The sequence below is a fragment of the Myxocyprinus asiaticus genome, chromosome 4, assembly GCF_019703515.2.
Source record: "Myxocyprinus asiaticus isolate MX2 ecotype Aquarium Trade chromosome 4, UBuf_Myxa_2, whole genome shotgun sequence".
In the NCBI taxonomy this organism is placed as follows: Eukaryota; Metazoa; Chordata; class Actinopteri; order Cypriniformes; family Catostomidae; genus Myxocyprinus; species Myxocyprinus asiaticus.
This window is the reverse complement of record NC_059347.1, coordinates 34,509,009-34,526,871: the sequence shown is the minus strand read 5'-3', so window position 1 is coordinate 34,526,871 and position 17,863 is coordinate 34,509,009. Positions and strand designations below refer to the sequence as shown.

Here is a 17,863-nt window from a genome sequence, read left to right as displayed (position 1 = left end):
CATAGATTTTTTTTTACCGTGATAAAAGATTCTGGTCATACCGCCCACCCCTATGTTCATGTTATTTTATCTTTTCATCTCTACCTCCTGTAGCTGTGTCTCCTTTTTCTTTGATGACAGGTTCACATGTTTGTCCAACTGAGAGTAATACTTCTCACTCTCCTTCTCAAATTTTTTGCGTCTCTCCTGGAAACATGCATACAAATAAACATCATAAGTGGAAGTGTTCCAGTGAGCAATCTGTAAAACGCAAGATGCGCTAGTGAAATTTCTGTTGGCTAAACCAATTCTTAATAAAAACAAAACAGAAAAACAGACCATAAAAACTTGTAACTGGTTCCTTATGACCAATAATCTCTTTGAGTGGCCACACTGAAACATAGCTTAAATGTTAGTGAGATGTCCGTAATGTGAACTGAAGTGCATTGGCTTAGCCTGATCCAGCTGAGAGTCTTTGGAATTTTGAAACTTTAATGTGTAGTTTTATTTCAATAAATGATCTTTCTTTCCTTCTTAACCACAATAGCTTTGCAATTCTTCCTACCTCTCTAATAGTTTTTCCATGGAAGCTTTGGTAGCTGACAAACTGTTCCATTCTAGAGTGTATCTGTGTGTGGCTCGAACCTAATTCTTAAATGAACATTAACATTTTCAGAAGAACTATAAGATAATTCTCTTATCATTTACTCACCCTCATGCCGTCCCAGATGTGTATGACTAACTTTCGTCTGCAAAAGGAAGATTTTTAAAATAATATTTCAGCTCTGTAGGTCATCACAATGCAAGTGAATGGTGGCCAAAACGCTGAAGCTCAAAAAAGCACATAAAGGCAGCATAAAAGTAATCCATATGACTCCAGTGGTTAATCCATGTCTTCAGAAGTGATATGAAAGTTGTGGGTGAGAAAAGATCAGTTTTTAAAGGAATATTCTGGGTTCAATACAAGTTAAGCTCAAATGACAGCATTTGTGGCATAATATTGATTACAACAAAAATGTATTTTTGACTCGTCCCTCCTTTTCTTTAAAAAAAAAAAGCAAAAATCTGTGGGACCCACTTTATCAGATTCAGAATGAGCTTTATTGCCAAGTATGCTTACACATACAAGGAATTTGTCTTGGTGGCAGGAGCTTCCAGTACACAACAATACAAAACAGCAACAAGACTTTTAAAAAATAATAAAAAATTGAATAAAAAAAAATATAAAAAAGAAAAAATATTGAAAAGAAAATAAAGTATATATAGAATACACAATAGACTATATATATATATATATACACATATACATATATATATACACACACACGCATGCACATACACATATATATATATATATATATATATATATATATATATATATATGTGTGTGTGTGTGTGTGTGTGTATATATACATACATACATATATACACACACACATATATATATATATATATATATATATATATATATATATATATATATATATATATATATATATATATCACACACACACACACACACATATATATACATACACACATACACATACGTAGTGCAAATCTAAATACAAATCGGTTATATACAATGCAAGGGAATGTAATGGCAGAAGAGGTTGGATGTGTTGGATAATATAAAAAGACTAAGCTGTGTATTGCACATTAATTGTTGCTCAATGGGGCATTTTTAACTGTTCATGAGATGGATAGCCTGAGGGAAAAAACTGTTCCTGTGCCTGACGGTTCTGGTGCTCAGAGCTCTGAAGCGTCAGCCAGAAGGCAACAGTTCAAAAAGGTAGTGGGCAGGGTGAGTGGGGTCCAGAGTGATTTTTCCAGCCTTTTTCCTCACTCTGGAAGTGTTTAGTTCTTGAAGGGGGGCAACCAATAATCCTCTCAGCAGTCTGAACTGTCCTTTGTAATCTTCTGATATCCAATTTCGTAGCTGAACCAAACCAGACAGATATTGAAGTGCAGAGGACAGACTCAATGACTGCTGAGTAGAACTATATCAGCAGCGCCTGTGGCAGGTTGAACTTCCTCAACTGGCAAAGGAAGTACAACCTCTGCTGGGCCTATTTCACAAGAGTCAATGTGGGTCTCCCACTTCAGGTCCTGTGAGATGGTAGTGCCCAGGAACCTGAATGACTCCACTGCTGCCACAGTGCTGTTTAGAATGGTGAGGGGGGACAGTTTGGGGGTTCCTCCTAAAGTCCACAATCATCTCCACCGTTTTGAGCGTGTTCAGCTCAATGTTGTTTTGACTGCACCAGACAGCCAGCTGTTTAACCTCCCTTCTGTATGCAGACTCATAGTCATCTCGGATGAGGCCGATGACAGTGGTGTCATCTGAAAACTTCAGGAGCTTGACAGAGGGGTCCTTGGCGATGCAGTCGTTGGTGTAGAGGGAGAAGAGTAGTGGGGAGAGCACACATCCCTGGGGGGCACCAACTGGTGCTGGAAGTGAATTTCCCCTGTCTCACAAGCTGCTGCCTGTCTGTCAGAAAGCTGGTAATCCACTGACAGATAGACGTGGGAAAAGAGAGTTGGTGTAATTTAGTCCGGAGAATAGCTGGGATGATGGTGTTGAAAGTCCACAAAAAGAATCCTTGCATATGTCCCTGGTCTGTCCAAATGTTGCAGGATATGATGCAATCCCATGTTGACTGCATCATGCACAGACCTGTTTGCTCGATAAGCAAATTGAAGGGGATCTAGAAAGAGTCCAGTGATGTCCTTCAGGTGGGCCAACACCAGTCTCTCAAATGACTTCATGACCACAGACGTCAGGGCGACAGGTCTGTAGTCATTAAGTCCTGTGTTTTTTGGTTTCTTTTGGATGGGGATGGACTTCATACTGCTCCAGTGATCTATTGAAGATCTGTGTGAAGATGGGGGCCAGCTGGTTAGCACAGGATCCAAGACATGCAGGTGAAACGCCATCTGGGCCCTGTGCTTTCCTTATCCTTTGTTTTCGAAAGACACGGCACACATCATCTTCACAGATCTTAAGTGCAGGTTGAGTAGCACGACGGGGGAGGAGGGGGGTTGAAGGAGGTGTTGGTGTTTGTGTGAAGTGAAGGTCTTCTCAGAGTATCTTCTTTTAGCCACTCTGATTTCCTTATTCAGTGTGTTCCTGGCCTGATTGTACAAGACTATTCCCACCCCTGTAAGCATCCTCTTTGGCCTGACGAAGCTGCCTGAGTTCTGCTGTAAACCATGGTTTGTCATTGTTAATGTTAAATAAGTCCTAGTAGGGATGCACATATCCTCACAGAAACTGATATATGATGTAACAGTATCTGTGAGCTCATCCAGATTGGTGTCTGCAGCCTCAAATACACTCCAATCAGTGCTGTCAAAGCAGGCTTGTAGTTCCAGCTCTGCTTCATTGGTCCATCTCTTTACAGTCCTTACTATAGGCTTAGCAGATTTTAGTTTCTGTCTGTAGTTTGGAAGATGAACCAGACAGTGATCAGAGAGTCCCAAAGCTGCTCGAGGGACAGAGCGTTATGCATCCTTTAATGTAGTGTAGCAGTGATCCAATATATTTCTGTCTCTGGTTGTGCATGTAATGTGCTGTTTGTATTTGGGCAGTTCACGTGTGAGGTTTGCTTTGTTAAAATCCCCAAGAATAATAATAACTGAGTCCTGAGTTTGTGCAGGTGAGGAGATGTAGTTCGTCCATTTTGTTAGGAAGAGAGCAGAGATTCGCTAGATGAACAATCGGCAGCGCTGTTCGAAAGCCGCGCTGACTGAGCTTGACCAGCGCGCCTGCTTGTCTCCCTCGCCTGCATCTCCCGCGCCTCCAACCAAAATGTCCAGCAAAATGTCTGAATATTCAAAAACTGGGAAAAGATTGACTGGTATATGCTGTCGAATGTTCAGCAGTTCCTTTCTGGTAAAACTGACTGGAAAAAGATTACTAAACACAGGACAAACAAACAAAAACAACAAAAAAATAGGAGTGCTCCACACTGAGGCGGCCATCCGCGGCGCCATCATGATGTATATATTTTAGGTGGCCTTAACTACTATGTACTTAACCATCTGATACACTGTACTTATTATGTACATACATGTTGTTGCATTGTAATTACATTTAAAGTACTTGCATTTAATTACATTTGTAATTAAACTGTTAACTTTACCCCTAACCCTAACCCAACCCTTACCCCAAAACCTAACTCTAACCCCTAATCCTAACCCTAACCATACACTTACATACCCTAAACCTACCCGTACCTCAACCTCAGTAGCAATAAATGTGGTAATTTTGCAGAACAACATGTAGTTACACAGTAAATGCATAGTCTTGTACATATTAAATGTTAGTACATAGTAGTTAAGGCCACCTAATATAAAGTGTGACCAATCTGTGTTCCAGTGAGGCACTTACAATGGAAGTGAATGGGGGCCAATTTTTGAACGTTAAAACACTCACTGTTTCAAAAGTTTAGCCACAAGGCATAAAGGATCTGCATGTACAAATTATTTTAGTTTGATAAAATCACTTACTAACCTTTTCTGTGTAAAGTTGTAATCAATTTTACAATTTATTTACCATGAAAATGTAATGTCAACAAACTCAAAAACCAAAAAATTACTGTAAAAATGACGATTTAAACAACTTTGCAGCTCAAATAATACACAAGTTTTAACAGAAGAATTAATGCAAGTGCTTTAAAAATAATAAGCTTTAAACCCTCCAAAATTCACTTCCACTGTAAGTGCCTCACTGTAACTTCGTTTTTGCTTTTTTTTTAATAAAAGGGAGTCAAAGTACATTTTTGAGGTAATCAACATTATGCCACAAATGCTGTCGATTGAACTTAACTTGTATTGAACCCGGAACATTCCTTTAAGTCTTTTTTACTATAAATCTCCTCGTTTGACCAGCCCCAGCCAGTAGGTGATGATATGCATGAAGAAAGTGAATCGAATTAAAACAAAAGAAGAAGAATGTGGAAGTGAACGTGGACATTTATAGTAGAAAATGACTTAAATATTGATTTGTTTCTCACCCACACTTATATCACTTCTGAAGATATGGATTTAACCACTGAAGTTGTATGGATTACTTTTATGCTGCCTTTATGTGCTTTTTGGTGCTTCTGTCCACCATTAACTTGCATTGTAAGGACCTACAAAGCTGAAATATTCTTATAAAAATCTTAGTTTGTGTTCTGCAGAAGAAAGAAAGTCATACACATCTGGGATGGCATGAGGGTGAGTAAATGATGAGGGAATTTTCATTTTTGGGTGCACTATTCCTTTAACATTCCCTCAAACAAAACAACTCGCAGTTGCTCACTTTCTATTATTTTAGTGCATGCATATGCATTTATGTATGTATTTGTGTGTTATGGTATGTGGTACCCTTTGCTTTGAATCAGACAGGAAGAAGATGTGGTCATGTGGTCAGTATGTGGTCATGTGCTGTGTGTGCTCTTTGGGTATGTAAAAAAACTATATGTGTACACAGGGTCCAAAATAAACACTTTACAAGCACTTAATGCAACTGAAACTTGTCTTAGGAGAGCAAATAATTTTTATATTTTTTACTTTATTAGGAACTGCAACATTCCATGGTTTAAATGGAATTGTAAGAATAACTGTCTGACCCTTGCTGATGTCAGTGATGCGAGCAATTCAACATCTAAACTGTCTACTCATGAAAACTTCTTGAGAAGTGAGTAAATGAGGGTAAATACTCAAGAAAAAACTGCCTTTGGCAAGTGTGGCAAAAAAGTTCATTTTGGACCCTTTGGTTATTCTAAATATATGTCCTGCAATATTGTTACGCCTCACTTCAGTGTCTTAATCTTTGTGTGTGTGTGTGTGTGTGTGTGTGTGTGCGTGTGTCTGAAACTACACAATGATGACTCTAAGACATTATAGATATTAGTTTCATTTTCTGTTACTGCATGATTTTCTGTAAAGCTGCTTTGAAACGATGTGTGTTGTGAAAAGCGCTATACAAATAAAAATGACTTGACTTGACTTGTATGTGTTTACTTATTCGAATAACTCACCTTTGTGACTCCAATCTGTTCTTTTCTAAACTTTTCCAAAGGTTTAATGAGCAAGTCACAGGCATTCTGGACCTGCAGGAGAGACAGTGACACAGAAAAGAAAGACAGAGTGTTCCTTAAATATCCTACTGTAACTACAACAGAAAGTCTTGTCCCTGCTCTTATTCAACACATGCAGTTCAGAGGTCAGGAGCTGTCACAGTAAAGCAAGCAGTTCAGCATCCCGCTGAGTGACACAATGGCAGGGGCCCATGTGCAAGACTGGAGAGGTATTTGAACCTCTGTGACCTTCTTCATGTAGCAGCAACAGATATTTGTTTCAGTCTTGGCATGTACTTAACTGAGTTATGAAGGTGAATTAATATTATTTTCAAAAAATAACTACTTGAGCATATGCTGTGCACCTCTTAGGGAAGGAAGAGGTCATTTCTGTCTCAATCTGGACTTTCCAGTTATACAGGATTAGATGTTACAGACAAGATTAATGATTATGCTCAAAAATTTTGAGGGTAATTCAGGTCAGAGTTTAAAGCGATTCCACACTTAGTTTGGCAGCTCAAACTCTATAACTGGGTTTTACGATACAATCCTCTCAATAAAATGAACCAAACCATGTTTAATTGGCCCTTAGCAATGGGATCTTTTCTACGGAAGTTTATGTATGTCATACATGTGCTGTTTGTATATATCTTAGACTACGATTGACTATTTTTAAGGGCACGGAAAGAAATGCACTCCACCAACCAGCATCATCCGGCCCTCTTCCACGTCCTGCAGAAGACCAGCAAACTCTCGAAATGACTCAGCTGTGAAGGTAAAAAAATGTGGTCATGTAAACACACACAATCTAAAAACACAGATGCATGAAATTATATGCAAACCTGCTGCCACAGACAGACTTGCAAACATGCATGTACTGTACACTCAAGCACTTTCAAATACCAACTAGGGCTGCAACTAATGATTATTTTGATAATCAATAAATCTTCGATTATTTCTACGATTAATCGATTAAATGGATAAAACCTTTAATTTAATTTCCTGTATTTTATTCAAATATTTTTTTTTTCAAAAAAACTGAAATGATTAAGGGCGTAAGGATTTGGTTTGTTTTACAGTACTAAATTCATGATTCTATACTCTCACAAAACTTTGAACAAAGCCTGAATCGTGAAAATGTAAGTTTGAATTTATTAATATTACTTTCATAACATATGCAAAACAGTTTACAACCTTTACTTTTAAAACTTAACAAAAAGTGCTTATCATTAAAGAGTAAAATTATTAATAGGGGATGGAGTGGGACAAAAATAAATCAGCCCAGCAGAGGACAATGGTGATACCAGAATAGAAATATTAATAATTCTGCCCAGCTGAAAAATACACAATTATGTTAGATACATATGCTTGTACACTGATTACATACATTTAAGTATTTTAATATTATAGGTTTTAAAATAGTATTGTCAATGACTATTTTTAAGGGCATGTTTCTAAACTATTCTTTTCAAAAAATTGTGTATGCTTATACAGTAAAATAATGACTGCATTGTATACATTTATTAGTGAAATCAGACATTACTTGTGGCATTATAAGGAGGACTTTTAAATACCAGGAGCGTTAGCATAATTATACATTACATTCAGCATTACATACAGTTTAATATATTACAATCATCAGTAAACCCTGTGCAAATTTACTCTTGTGCTGAAAAGACTCATCCCTGTGCTCACTGTGATGAGCAGGAGAAAAAACTTTAAAAATCAGCACACCTTGCCTGCTGAGACTTCAGTTTGATATCCAAGAAATTTGCAAAATATAATTACATTGAAACTGAAATCGTGGTATGATGTTGGATAGTTTAATCAAAATGATTGCGCTCCATTTCTTCATTGCGATCGGTTTGATTGACGTGGATGCGCACGCTCGCTTGCTCATTAGAGTTTAACGGACTCACTTGTGGTAAGATTAAACAAGTTAAGTTATGCGCTGGAGAGAAACAACTCTTAAGCGCATCAAACAGAACAATCACTCTGTCAACGCACCTGATGCAGCAACTGCTCCACATTAAACTGAATGCTTATTTTGATCTTCTATGAAGTGTTTATAAAGTGCTCTCATGCGCTCGACAACTTGGGTCATGTTTTTTCCGCTTCAGCTTGTCTCCATACTTTTTCAAATGAGTTTCATAATGCAAAACATTTTTCACTTCTCTGTGAAGTGATGTCACTGACTGAGCTTCTCTGCGCTTACCGCAAATAGCCAACTAATCGATAATGAAATTCGTTGTCGATGATTTCCATTATCGAAAATTATCGATTTTATCGATTAGTTGTTGCAGCCCTAATACCAACACATTTTCATATGTTCTACATTCATGCACATCTACACACATACTCAGAACAGAACAAAAGTGAAATCATGATGACCATAAAATGATAGAAATAAATAATCAGTGTGACTGATATTTTTTGCCAATATTCACAATTTTCTACTTATTTATTGGTTATTGGTAAATCTTATAAAACAACAATCAGGTCTTAAATGAAATGGACACACAGATGAGCTCCAATCAGGTTAAAACCTGGCTATATTCAGACCAATCAGAACTGTCAGCAATGCACTGAGACTCACCAATGTTCATCTCATCATCGGTCAGAGTGTCACCGATGAAATCAAACTGGAACGACTGAAGGGTCTGAGAGAACTTCTGCACAGCCAGCGAGTAATCTGGAGGTAAAACCAAACCATAAAGAGAACACAGAAAAATCCTTATTTGGTTTTGTTATTTGGCCAGAATAAGTTGCTACTTATGAATTAACATCAATTGAAAACCATTTACTGATGCAATATACGGGCTCCACACTCTGGAAGCTTAAACCCACCCAAGTTTCAAATCCAGCCCATATGAAACTCTACACACACTCTCATGGTTTTAATGAAGACAGAAAGACAACCATGGCCAGAAAATTAAAACACAAATAACCTTTTCACCATATTGCTTGGTTGCTTGCCATTTAGTATAAGCAGCTATTAATTATGGAACCAGTAAGTGAAATCAGATGTTGTGGAGTGGAATAATGTTTCAAACACTCTACACAGATTCACTGCCAGAACATGCACAAGACAGGCCACTGTTAGCCTATTTCCACCGACATGATTCCGGTGCATTTCCACTGCAGAAAAGGCCATTCCGGGGCCAAAAACCTGGTTCCGAATTAATATGTATGCAATATGCAATGATCTAAAAATGGCAATGTGTAATCAATGTACTATGAATAACTGCATTATGAATGTTATATAATATGTTAGATATTTAATCATTCATTTATTGATTTAATTGTCATTTACCCAGTTTAATAATCAAAGTGCAAATCAATGGAAATATACAACTTAACTTCTCTATGGAGAATTACAGCCTCTCTCTTTATCTCTCTGTATGACCCTTTCTGTGAATAACCCAGAAGGAGATGTGTGTGTCGATACGAAAAGGATGATTTAATGTTTTAATTAGAGCAGAGTCAGGCACTACCTGGTGCCTGAAAGATGCAGATAATATATGTACGTTAATTAGTGTTAGAAACGAGATGAAAGAATGTATGTGTGTAATAATACTGGAGTGTGTGAGTGGTGTGTGTTAGGGCTGCCCCCGACCAAAGATTTTCCTAGTCGACTAGTAGGTGTTAATTTAAGCCATTAGTCGACTATTCGCACATTTATGATAATAAATATATATATATTTTGGAGGGCATCAGAAAATGGTTTGAGTTCCAGGGCTGAGAAAGAATGTTATAAGTAACATTGCTAACACTGTTCTATATTACAGAGAAATACTAAACCATAATAATGAGCCATTAAAATATAGATTTTACAAGTGCACACACAAAGCAAGCTGCAGCGACATCGGCAAAAGCGGTAATGATTCTGAATGTGTCAGAAAAACCAGCAAGGAGACTTTCTGAATATTTTGTTATTTTATCGATAGAAATTCACATTAGGGTTGTGCCGACAGACGATGATCTCGGGGATCGACGCTGGTCAAAGTAATCACCAATAGCTGATACCTTTGACGATATCAAGACGATTTTTGGCTCGTTTTCCCATGTATTAAATTATTATTATTATTATCAAATTAATATTACAAATAATTTCCCGTAGACACACAGACATGCGCTTGAAGAAACACACTTTATTATATTTTTAAGAACAGATGACAGAAAAGCTGTCTATGCGCATGTATGACGCGCTGATACGGAGGTGTGCAGTCTTGTGAACACACGTATGTAAAAGGTTCTCACTCTTTCTTTGTTTCTGTCTTCTGAATTTATTTTTTTTATTTTTTGCAAGAACAGTATCGTCTATGAGTGCTGCAAATGACCTCAGACATCTCATCTCAGGAGTTTGCTTTATTTCCACAGAGCAGTTCATTGTGAACACAACTCTGCATCTGTGATTAAAACATAAATGACCAGCTAGAAGGGAGACACTGGTGAAGAAATTAGGGGGGCATAAGGCGATTTTATTGGATGAAGAGGCCATCACCCAAAGAGATAAGGAGAACAGAAACTGTATAAAATATGCATGTTTTAAAGTGTACTTTTAGATGCTCCATGGACCACCTTCAGCTTTGTTACTCTGTAATAAAAGTCTATTTTTGGAATCAGAACTTTGCACCTCCAAGAAATCTTTGACTTGACTGCACTTCGATTGCTGTTTTGGGGAATCTACCAGGACATAATTACTTGGTGTCAGAAAGTGGGATTGGAACAGGAGCGGAGTGCAGGCTGCCGCGTCGGGCCGGCAGGGGGTGAGCTGCACAAACAAGTGACCACTCAAGGTTAGCAATTTTGCTTTTAGTACAACAATTTGTGTAGTTCACCACATGTCTGCCCGTAGTGGTAAGAGCATTCTTAAAAAAGATTCTCCAAATTAAAGAACAGACAAATGTCTGATTCCAAAATAATTTACTTGCATGCAAAAATTTGTGTTTTACTGTTAAGTGGGCCTTGATGGATAACAGTGAAAATGTAAGATAAATTAATGTGTAGAAAGTCCTACGGATACCACACAACCATATTGTATAGCAATAAGAGGTCTGCACGTGTGGGCAGGAAAAGAAAGTCTTACGGATAACACTCTATTTCGTAACAATAAGAGGTCTGCACGGGTAGGCAGGAAAAGAAAGTCCTACGGATACTGCTCTGCTATATTAGCAAGAGGGCTGCACAGGTAGGCAAAAATCCTACTAATACCGCTTTTCGTCGTGTCGAGGAAGTGAACCGGCGAGAAGGGCTGCTTGGTAGGTCGCCTAAGAGAGGCAGTAGAATAGTTGCGTTTTAGAATTTTATTGTATGTTTGAAAGCCTTATGTTTGTATAAAATTTGAAAGTTTCTGTGTTTGTAAGAGTGTTTGTATCTGTGTCTGAAAGTGTGTGTGAAGTGACTGTGAAGTGCGATTGTTTGTAAAAGTGTGAATGAGTTCATGAGCCCAGTAGAGGTACTGGAATGTATGATGATTCCTTAAAAATAATAAGGAACACAGAGTGTATGTTTCATGAGCCCTATCATAAAGGGACAGATGTGAATGGAATGTTTCATGAGCCCTATCATAAAGGGACAGATGTGAATGGAAAGTTTCATGAGTCCTATCATAAAGGGACACATAAAGGGAAAGTTTGTCTTTTATATGTTGAATGAATGTTGGAAATGAAGGCCTGTCTCTTGTGAAAATTTGGAAAGGTATTTTCTTTGTAAACACAGAGAAAACTAAAAACATTCCGAGATATTGGCTTTGTAGGTTGTTTGGTCATTCTTCAAATTGTAGAATTTGTGATACAGATAGAGAGACTCAACCTTTGCTGCGTAACTAATGAGGAGTATACATGTAGTTTACAGAAAAGAAAATCTATTTAGGCCTATTCTCGACCTTCCATCAATATATGAGGTAGAATAAATCTGACCATTAGAGGCAGAGAGGGCACTTAAAAGATATCCATGGGGAGCAGAAAAGAACTGTCAAAAGACCTGTGTAAAAAGGTAATGGGACTTTATAAAGATGGAAAAGGATATAAAAAGATATCCAAAGCCTTGAAAATGCCAGTCACTACTGTTCAATCACATATTAAGAAGTGTAAAATTTCCAGCCAGGTCTCCTAAGCAACCAAATTGGCCCGGTTGCTAGGGAGGGTAGAGTCACATGGGGTAACCTCCTCGTGGTCGCTATAATGTGGTTCGTTCACGGTGGGGCGCGTGGTGAGTTGAGCGTGGTTGCCGCGGTGGATGGCGTGAAGCCTCCACACGCACTATGTCTCTGTGGCAACGCGCACGACAAGCCATGTGATAAGATGCGCGGGTTGACGGTCTCAGACGCGTAGGCAACTGGGATTCGTCCTCCACCACCCGGACTGAGGCGAATCACTACACGACCACGTGGAAAAGTGGAAAATTCGGGGATCTCTTGATACCAAGCCAAGGTCAGGTAGACCAAGAAAGATTTCAGCCACAACTGCCAGAATAATTGTTCGGGATACAAAGAAAAACCTACAGGTAACCTCAGGAGAAATACAGGCTGCTCTGGAAAAAGACAGTGTGGTTGTTTCAAGGAGCACAATACGACGATACTTGAACAAAAATGAGCTGCATGGTCGAGTTGCCAGAAAGAAGCCTTTACTGTGCCAATGCCACAAAAAAGCCTGGTTACAATATGCCCGACAACACCTTGACACGCCTCATAGCTTCTGGCACACTGTAATTTGGAGTGACAAGACCAAAATAGAGCTTTATGGTCACATCCATAAGCACTATGTTTGGAGAGGGTTAACAAGGCCTATAGTGAAAAGAACACCATACCCACTGTGAAGCATGGTGGTGGCTCACTGATGTTTTGGTGGGGTGTGAGCTCTAAAGGCACGGGGAATCTTGTGAATTGCTAGCATTTGATTCGATAAAAAAAGAACTCCAAAACACACCTACCTTAGCTATGCCAGACTACACTAAACCATTTCACCAAAATCAGAATTTCATTGTACAATGATGTATGATCCAACAAGAGACTTTGGGGGAAAAAAAGAAATGTCAGGAAGGAACTAAAGGGCAAAAAATCCAGCTGACCTCACAATACATCATAACAGGTAAACAGGGAGCGGCTATGAACATAGACGAATGTGAATTTGTGACAGAATGGTTCAATGTACCAAACTCAGTTCCACATATTTCATTGTATGTAGGAAAAGACTGGGAATCAAAAGATTTGGGACAGATGATGAAAAAAGCTAAACAATGTGTATGGGAACCAACTATTAACCCATTGATTTTTCATTCAGCTGACAAAGCTTACATTAAGATTTTGTGTGGAGCAGTAATGACAGGTATTCCACAGGAAGTAGTCATAAATCTAAAAACTGAAAAACAAATATTGACAGTACCAGAATCAGCAGAAAATGTGAACAACAAACTGTTAGACGAAATGGAATGTCAGGTGCCAACCGAATTATGGTCAAAACATGATACAGACATAGGGCTGCTAAAATCAGCTAGTCCAATAAGAATTAAAACCAAGCCAGGTGTTTGTTTGCCAAGAAAAATCACAATACCCACTGCAACCAGAGGCCGAACAAGGCATTAAAAACACCATTGAAGGATTGGTTGACTGCAATATGTGGATGATCTGATGATTTGTTCCATTTCATTGGAGCAGAGATTCCATCGCAGTGCTCAAAAAATTGGCTCAAGGAGGCCACAAGGCTTCAAAAATGAAACTGCATTACTGTCAACCACAGGTTGAATACTTATGACAACAAGTAGCCTATGGAACAAAAGCCATAGCTCCAGCCCAATTGGAAGGCATAAGTAAAGCGCCATTGCCTCAAACAGTAGGTCAAATGATGACTGTAACAGGGGTTAGAGGGAAGGGAGGCGGCGAGAATCGGCTTGACATCTTAAATAATAGTTTAATGAACAACTTAACCAAAAACACACAAACATAAACACATGCAGGGCAGCTGCCTGTAATTCTCTCTCTCTCGAACTGTCGTCCCCGGCCGCCTTTATCCCTCGCACGCCCCATTAGGCTGATTGGGGACCGGGCGTGTGTCATTCCAGCCCGGCCCCGCCCTCCTCAGCTCTACAATGACCTTTTTGGGAATGACTGGTTTTAGTGCAGACTAGATAGAGGAGTCTTTCATTGCAAGAAATCATGAAACAAGCAGGGTTAAAGAACTTGATTATGCCATTAACATGGAGTAATGATGCATTGCTAGCATTTGATTCAATAAAGAAAGAACTCCAAAACGCACCTACCTTAGCTACACCAGACTACACTAAACCATTTCATTTGTATGTTGCTAATAGGGTCAGTGGATTGCATTGGCAGTGTTGATGCAAGAAACATGCAGTGGAAGGAAAAATCAGCCCATAGCTTATTATAGCACCAAATTGGATAATGTAGCTCAAGGCTACCCGCCATGTTTCCAGCAGGGCCCTGCAGCTGTACATTACGCGTATGAGAATGCTTCAACAATAAAGATGGGATATCCAGTGATTATATATATGCATCACAAAATTGTGTTACTAATTGAACAGGGCAAATTTGATTTGACTCAAGCTCGCATTCTAACATACGCATTACTCCTTACATACCCAGACGTCACCAGCAAGCGATGTAATACAGTTAACCCAGCTGAATAGATTCCTTTAGCCCATGAAGGAACACTGCACGATTCCGTGGCTAATTCATTAGCATTCACTAGGTTGAGGCCAGATCTTGACTCCATACCAATAACTGAAGCAGATGCCACTTATTTCATAGATGGTTCTTGTTTCAGAGATCGTTTGGGAAATCATGCAGGATATGCAGTTGTGAAACAAGACAGAGATTACTTTATATTGGTAATATCACAACATTGTACTAAACATTGTTCTGCTCAACTAGCAGAATTGAAAGCTCTTACTGCTGCGTATCAGTTAGCTAAAGGACAAACAGTTAACATTTTCATTGATTCGGCTTATGCTCATGGTGTTTGTCACCTGTTTGGAGCTATATGGAAAAAAAAGAGGTGTCAGAAAAAGTGATGGAACCCCAATTCAACATGCAGAACAGACTGGACAGTTGATTTCTGCAATGATGTTACCTAAAAGACTGGCTATCATTAAATGTCAAGCCTACAAAAAGGGCAATGACTTTGTCATCAAAGGAAATAATGCGGCAGATTTAGAAGACAAAAAGGCTTCTGGCTGTCAAGTAGCAGTATTAGCACCAATGGTTCTTATTGAACCACAACAACAATTGGATGATATAATTCAATTCAACAGGAAGCAGGACTGAGAAGCTACGTGGGAACATAGGGGTGCCAAGAAAGATTCACAAGGAATATGGCGCCCACATGAAGGACAGATTGTTGCATCAACTTTGCTTCTCAATGTTCTCATTTCAGCTGCGCATGGTTTTGACCATTGTGGAAGGGGGGAATTGATAAGGAAAATTAAATAACAGGGATATTGCTCTCCATTTTTGCAAGCAAAGGTTGATGAGTTTCTGTCCACATGTGAAGTCTGTGCTCAAAACAATGTCAGAAAAGGAAATAATAACACCCACAGGTCACATACCAGTACCAGAAGGACCATTCAAACATTTGGTTATTGATTATGTGGACAAGATAAAAAGAGTGTAAGCAAAGCACTATATGCTTGTGGTAGTATGCAGATTTAGCAGATGGCTGGAAGCAGTACCATCAGCAGATCAGGGATCAGGAACAGTAATCAAATTTCTAACAAGAGAGGTAATACCTAGATTCGGAATACTGTCAGGAATTAGTTCAGACAATGGATCAGCGTTTATACAACAAACTGTAAAGAAGGTATTGCAACAACTAAGAATAAAACAGAGACTAGGATGAGTTTATCATCCACAATCACAGGGAATGGTAGAAAGGGTAAATGGTACCCTCAAGGCCAAACTTAACAAAATATGTGTGAGCACTAAGCTCAATTGGATTGATGCTTTGCCTCTTGATTTAATGAGCTATCGTATGCAAACTAACAGAAATATGCATCTAACCCCGCATGAAATGCTTACCCATGCCTATGTCAAACTGGAGAGGTCCTTATAAAGTACCCTCGCTTGAGCGATTGCAAATGGAACTGAAAGTGTATATGCAGCAACTAACTGCAATACACAAAGTTATCTATTTTCAGGAAAAAGGGAAGGAGCCTAGTGAAGCAGAAGTACCCTGTTCAATTGTTCCAGGTGATCAGGTGTGTCTGAGAGTATTCAGGAGAAAGTGGAACAAGCCCAGGAGAGAGGGACCCTATAAAGTGGTGAGAGCAATGCCAACAGCAGTCAAAGTGGAGGGCAGCACCACATGGTACCATCTGAATCATTGCACCAGGGTACCCAGAGTGAGAGAAAGGCCTGAAGAGGAATCTGAAGGAAGCAATACTGAAGATCCAGAAACACCAGGTGAAGGGCCACATGATGTTGAAAGAAATGTACAAGGTGAAGAAGGCCAAGAAGAAACTACACATGGAGAGGGAAGTAGAACGACAGACCACCAAGAGATGGAAGATTAGTCTGATAATGTGCCTGATACTGAGGGCAACATACATGCTGCAACAGACACCAAAGGTCCAAGTCACACCGACCCCCAAGAACCAGGAGAAAAATCAGAATTCCCTACAATCAACTTTGCAGACCTGGACTGGTTTCAAGAATGACCACAAGCAGCGAAGCAGATGACATTGATCAATGTGAATGGTCCAATGCAATACAATGACAACCATCCTGGATGGACAGAAAGACCAAATTGGGAGGAAATTGATTCCTCCAGTGAAGATATATATGAGGAGATGAACAATGAGCCATGCCTTGGCTTAAGTGCTAGCCTAACCTCTCCCCAGTGGTGTTCCCTCTATGGGATCTTTGAAAGAAAATAACTTTTTAGTGTTGGGTTACTTCTACTATTTTTGATGTCTTTGATGTATTTACTGATTTTGATCTTTATGCTGTTATTTCCAATGTGCTGTTATGCTACTCTAATCAAAATGTTTTTTAATGGTGTTTTCTGTTATATTCTACATAACCGTGAAACAACGGGCAAGTGCTGAACCATTTACATGCTCATGCTTATAACACAACATTCTCTCTCTTGAGTGTAGGGTTGAGGGAGACAGGATATTTTACTCCTCTCTTGTTAAGAGTGGAGGGAGACGTTTGGTGCTGATGCTCCACAGGAGTGCTGTTCCATGATCTGGTCATTGAAAAGAGAGACTGTGTGACCTAAAATTAGTCAATAGAAAGTGATGGGTGAAGGGACTGTATTGTGAAGTAGCACTCTTGAATTAGGCAAAGTTAGTGGGACTTTGTAGAAGAACAATGTTTTGGACTCAGACACCTACCCGCCTGCTAACTAATCGGGGCATTGAATTCAGCCAGTAACGCTCGTGATAAACAGTGAATCGCCAGTGTCCTCTGCAGGTGATCTCAGTACGTTATTATATTTGCCAACTTTGTTAGCTTTTCTTACACTGTTGTCATCTTATTTTGTGCACTGTTTTGTTCTGTAAGGGGATTTTTGACCAGCTACTCAAGTTTGGAAGATCGCGGCTATCTGTAAAACGGTGGGATTCTGAACCAATAATATGATATGTTATGGCAAAAATCCAAATACAACCATCTGTTACACCAATGTTAATAATGATTCCACTGTAATAGTTTACAGAAATTAGCATGTTAAGCCATAGTTCATAAAATATAATGTAATTGCATTACCTGTCGTCTTTAGCTTAGATGTCATCTCTGACATTCTTGTTGAGCAATGTAATAACAATGGATTGCATTAATCCGTATGTTTAAATATGTC

General features: G+C 39.0%; 1 protein-coding gene across 1 annotated transcript in view; it reads right to left on the bottom strand.

Moving 5' to 3' along the window:
* LOC127436417 (oligophrenin-1-like) overlaps positions 1–17,863 on the bottom strand; it is a 53,732-nt gene that overhangs the window by 28,227 nt on the left and 7,642 nt on the right. The window contains exons 2-5 of the mRNA XM_051690539.1: positions 8,644–8,739; positions 6,753–6,814; positions 6,009–6,080; positions 85–186 (exon numbers count right to left, since the gene is read on the bottom strand). Of these exons, the coding sequence (XP_051546499.1) occupies positions 85–186; positions 6,009–6,080; positions 6,753–6,814; positions 8,644–8,739 (332 nt within the window). The remainder of the gene's footprint in view (positions 1–84; positions 187–6,008; positions 6,081–6,752; positions 6,815–8,643; positions 8,740–17,863) is intronic.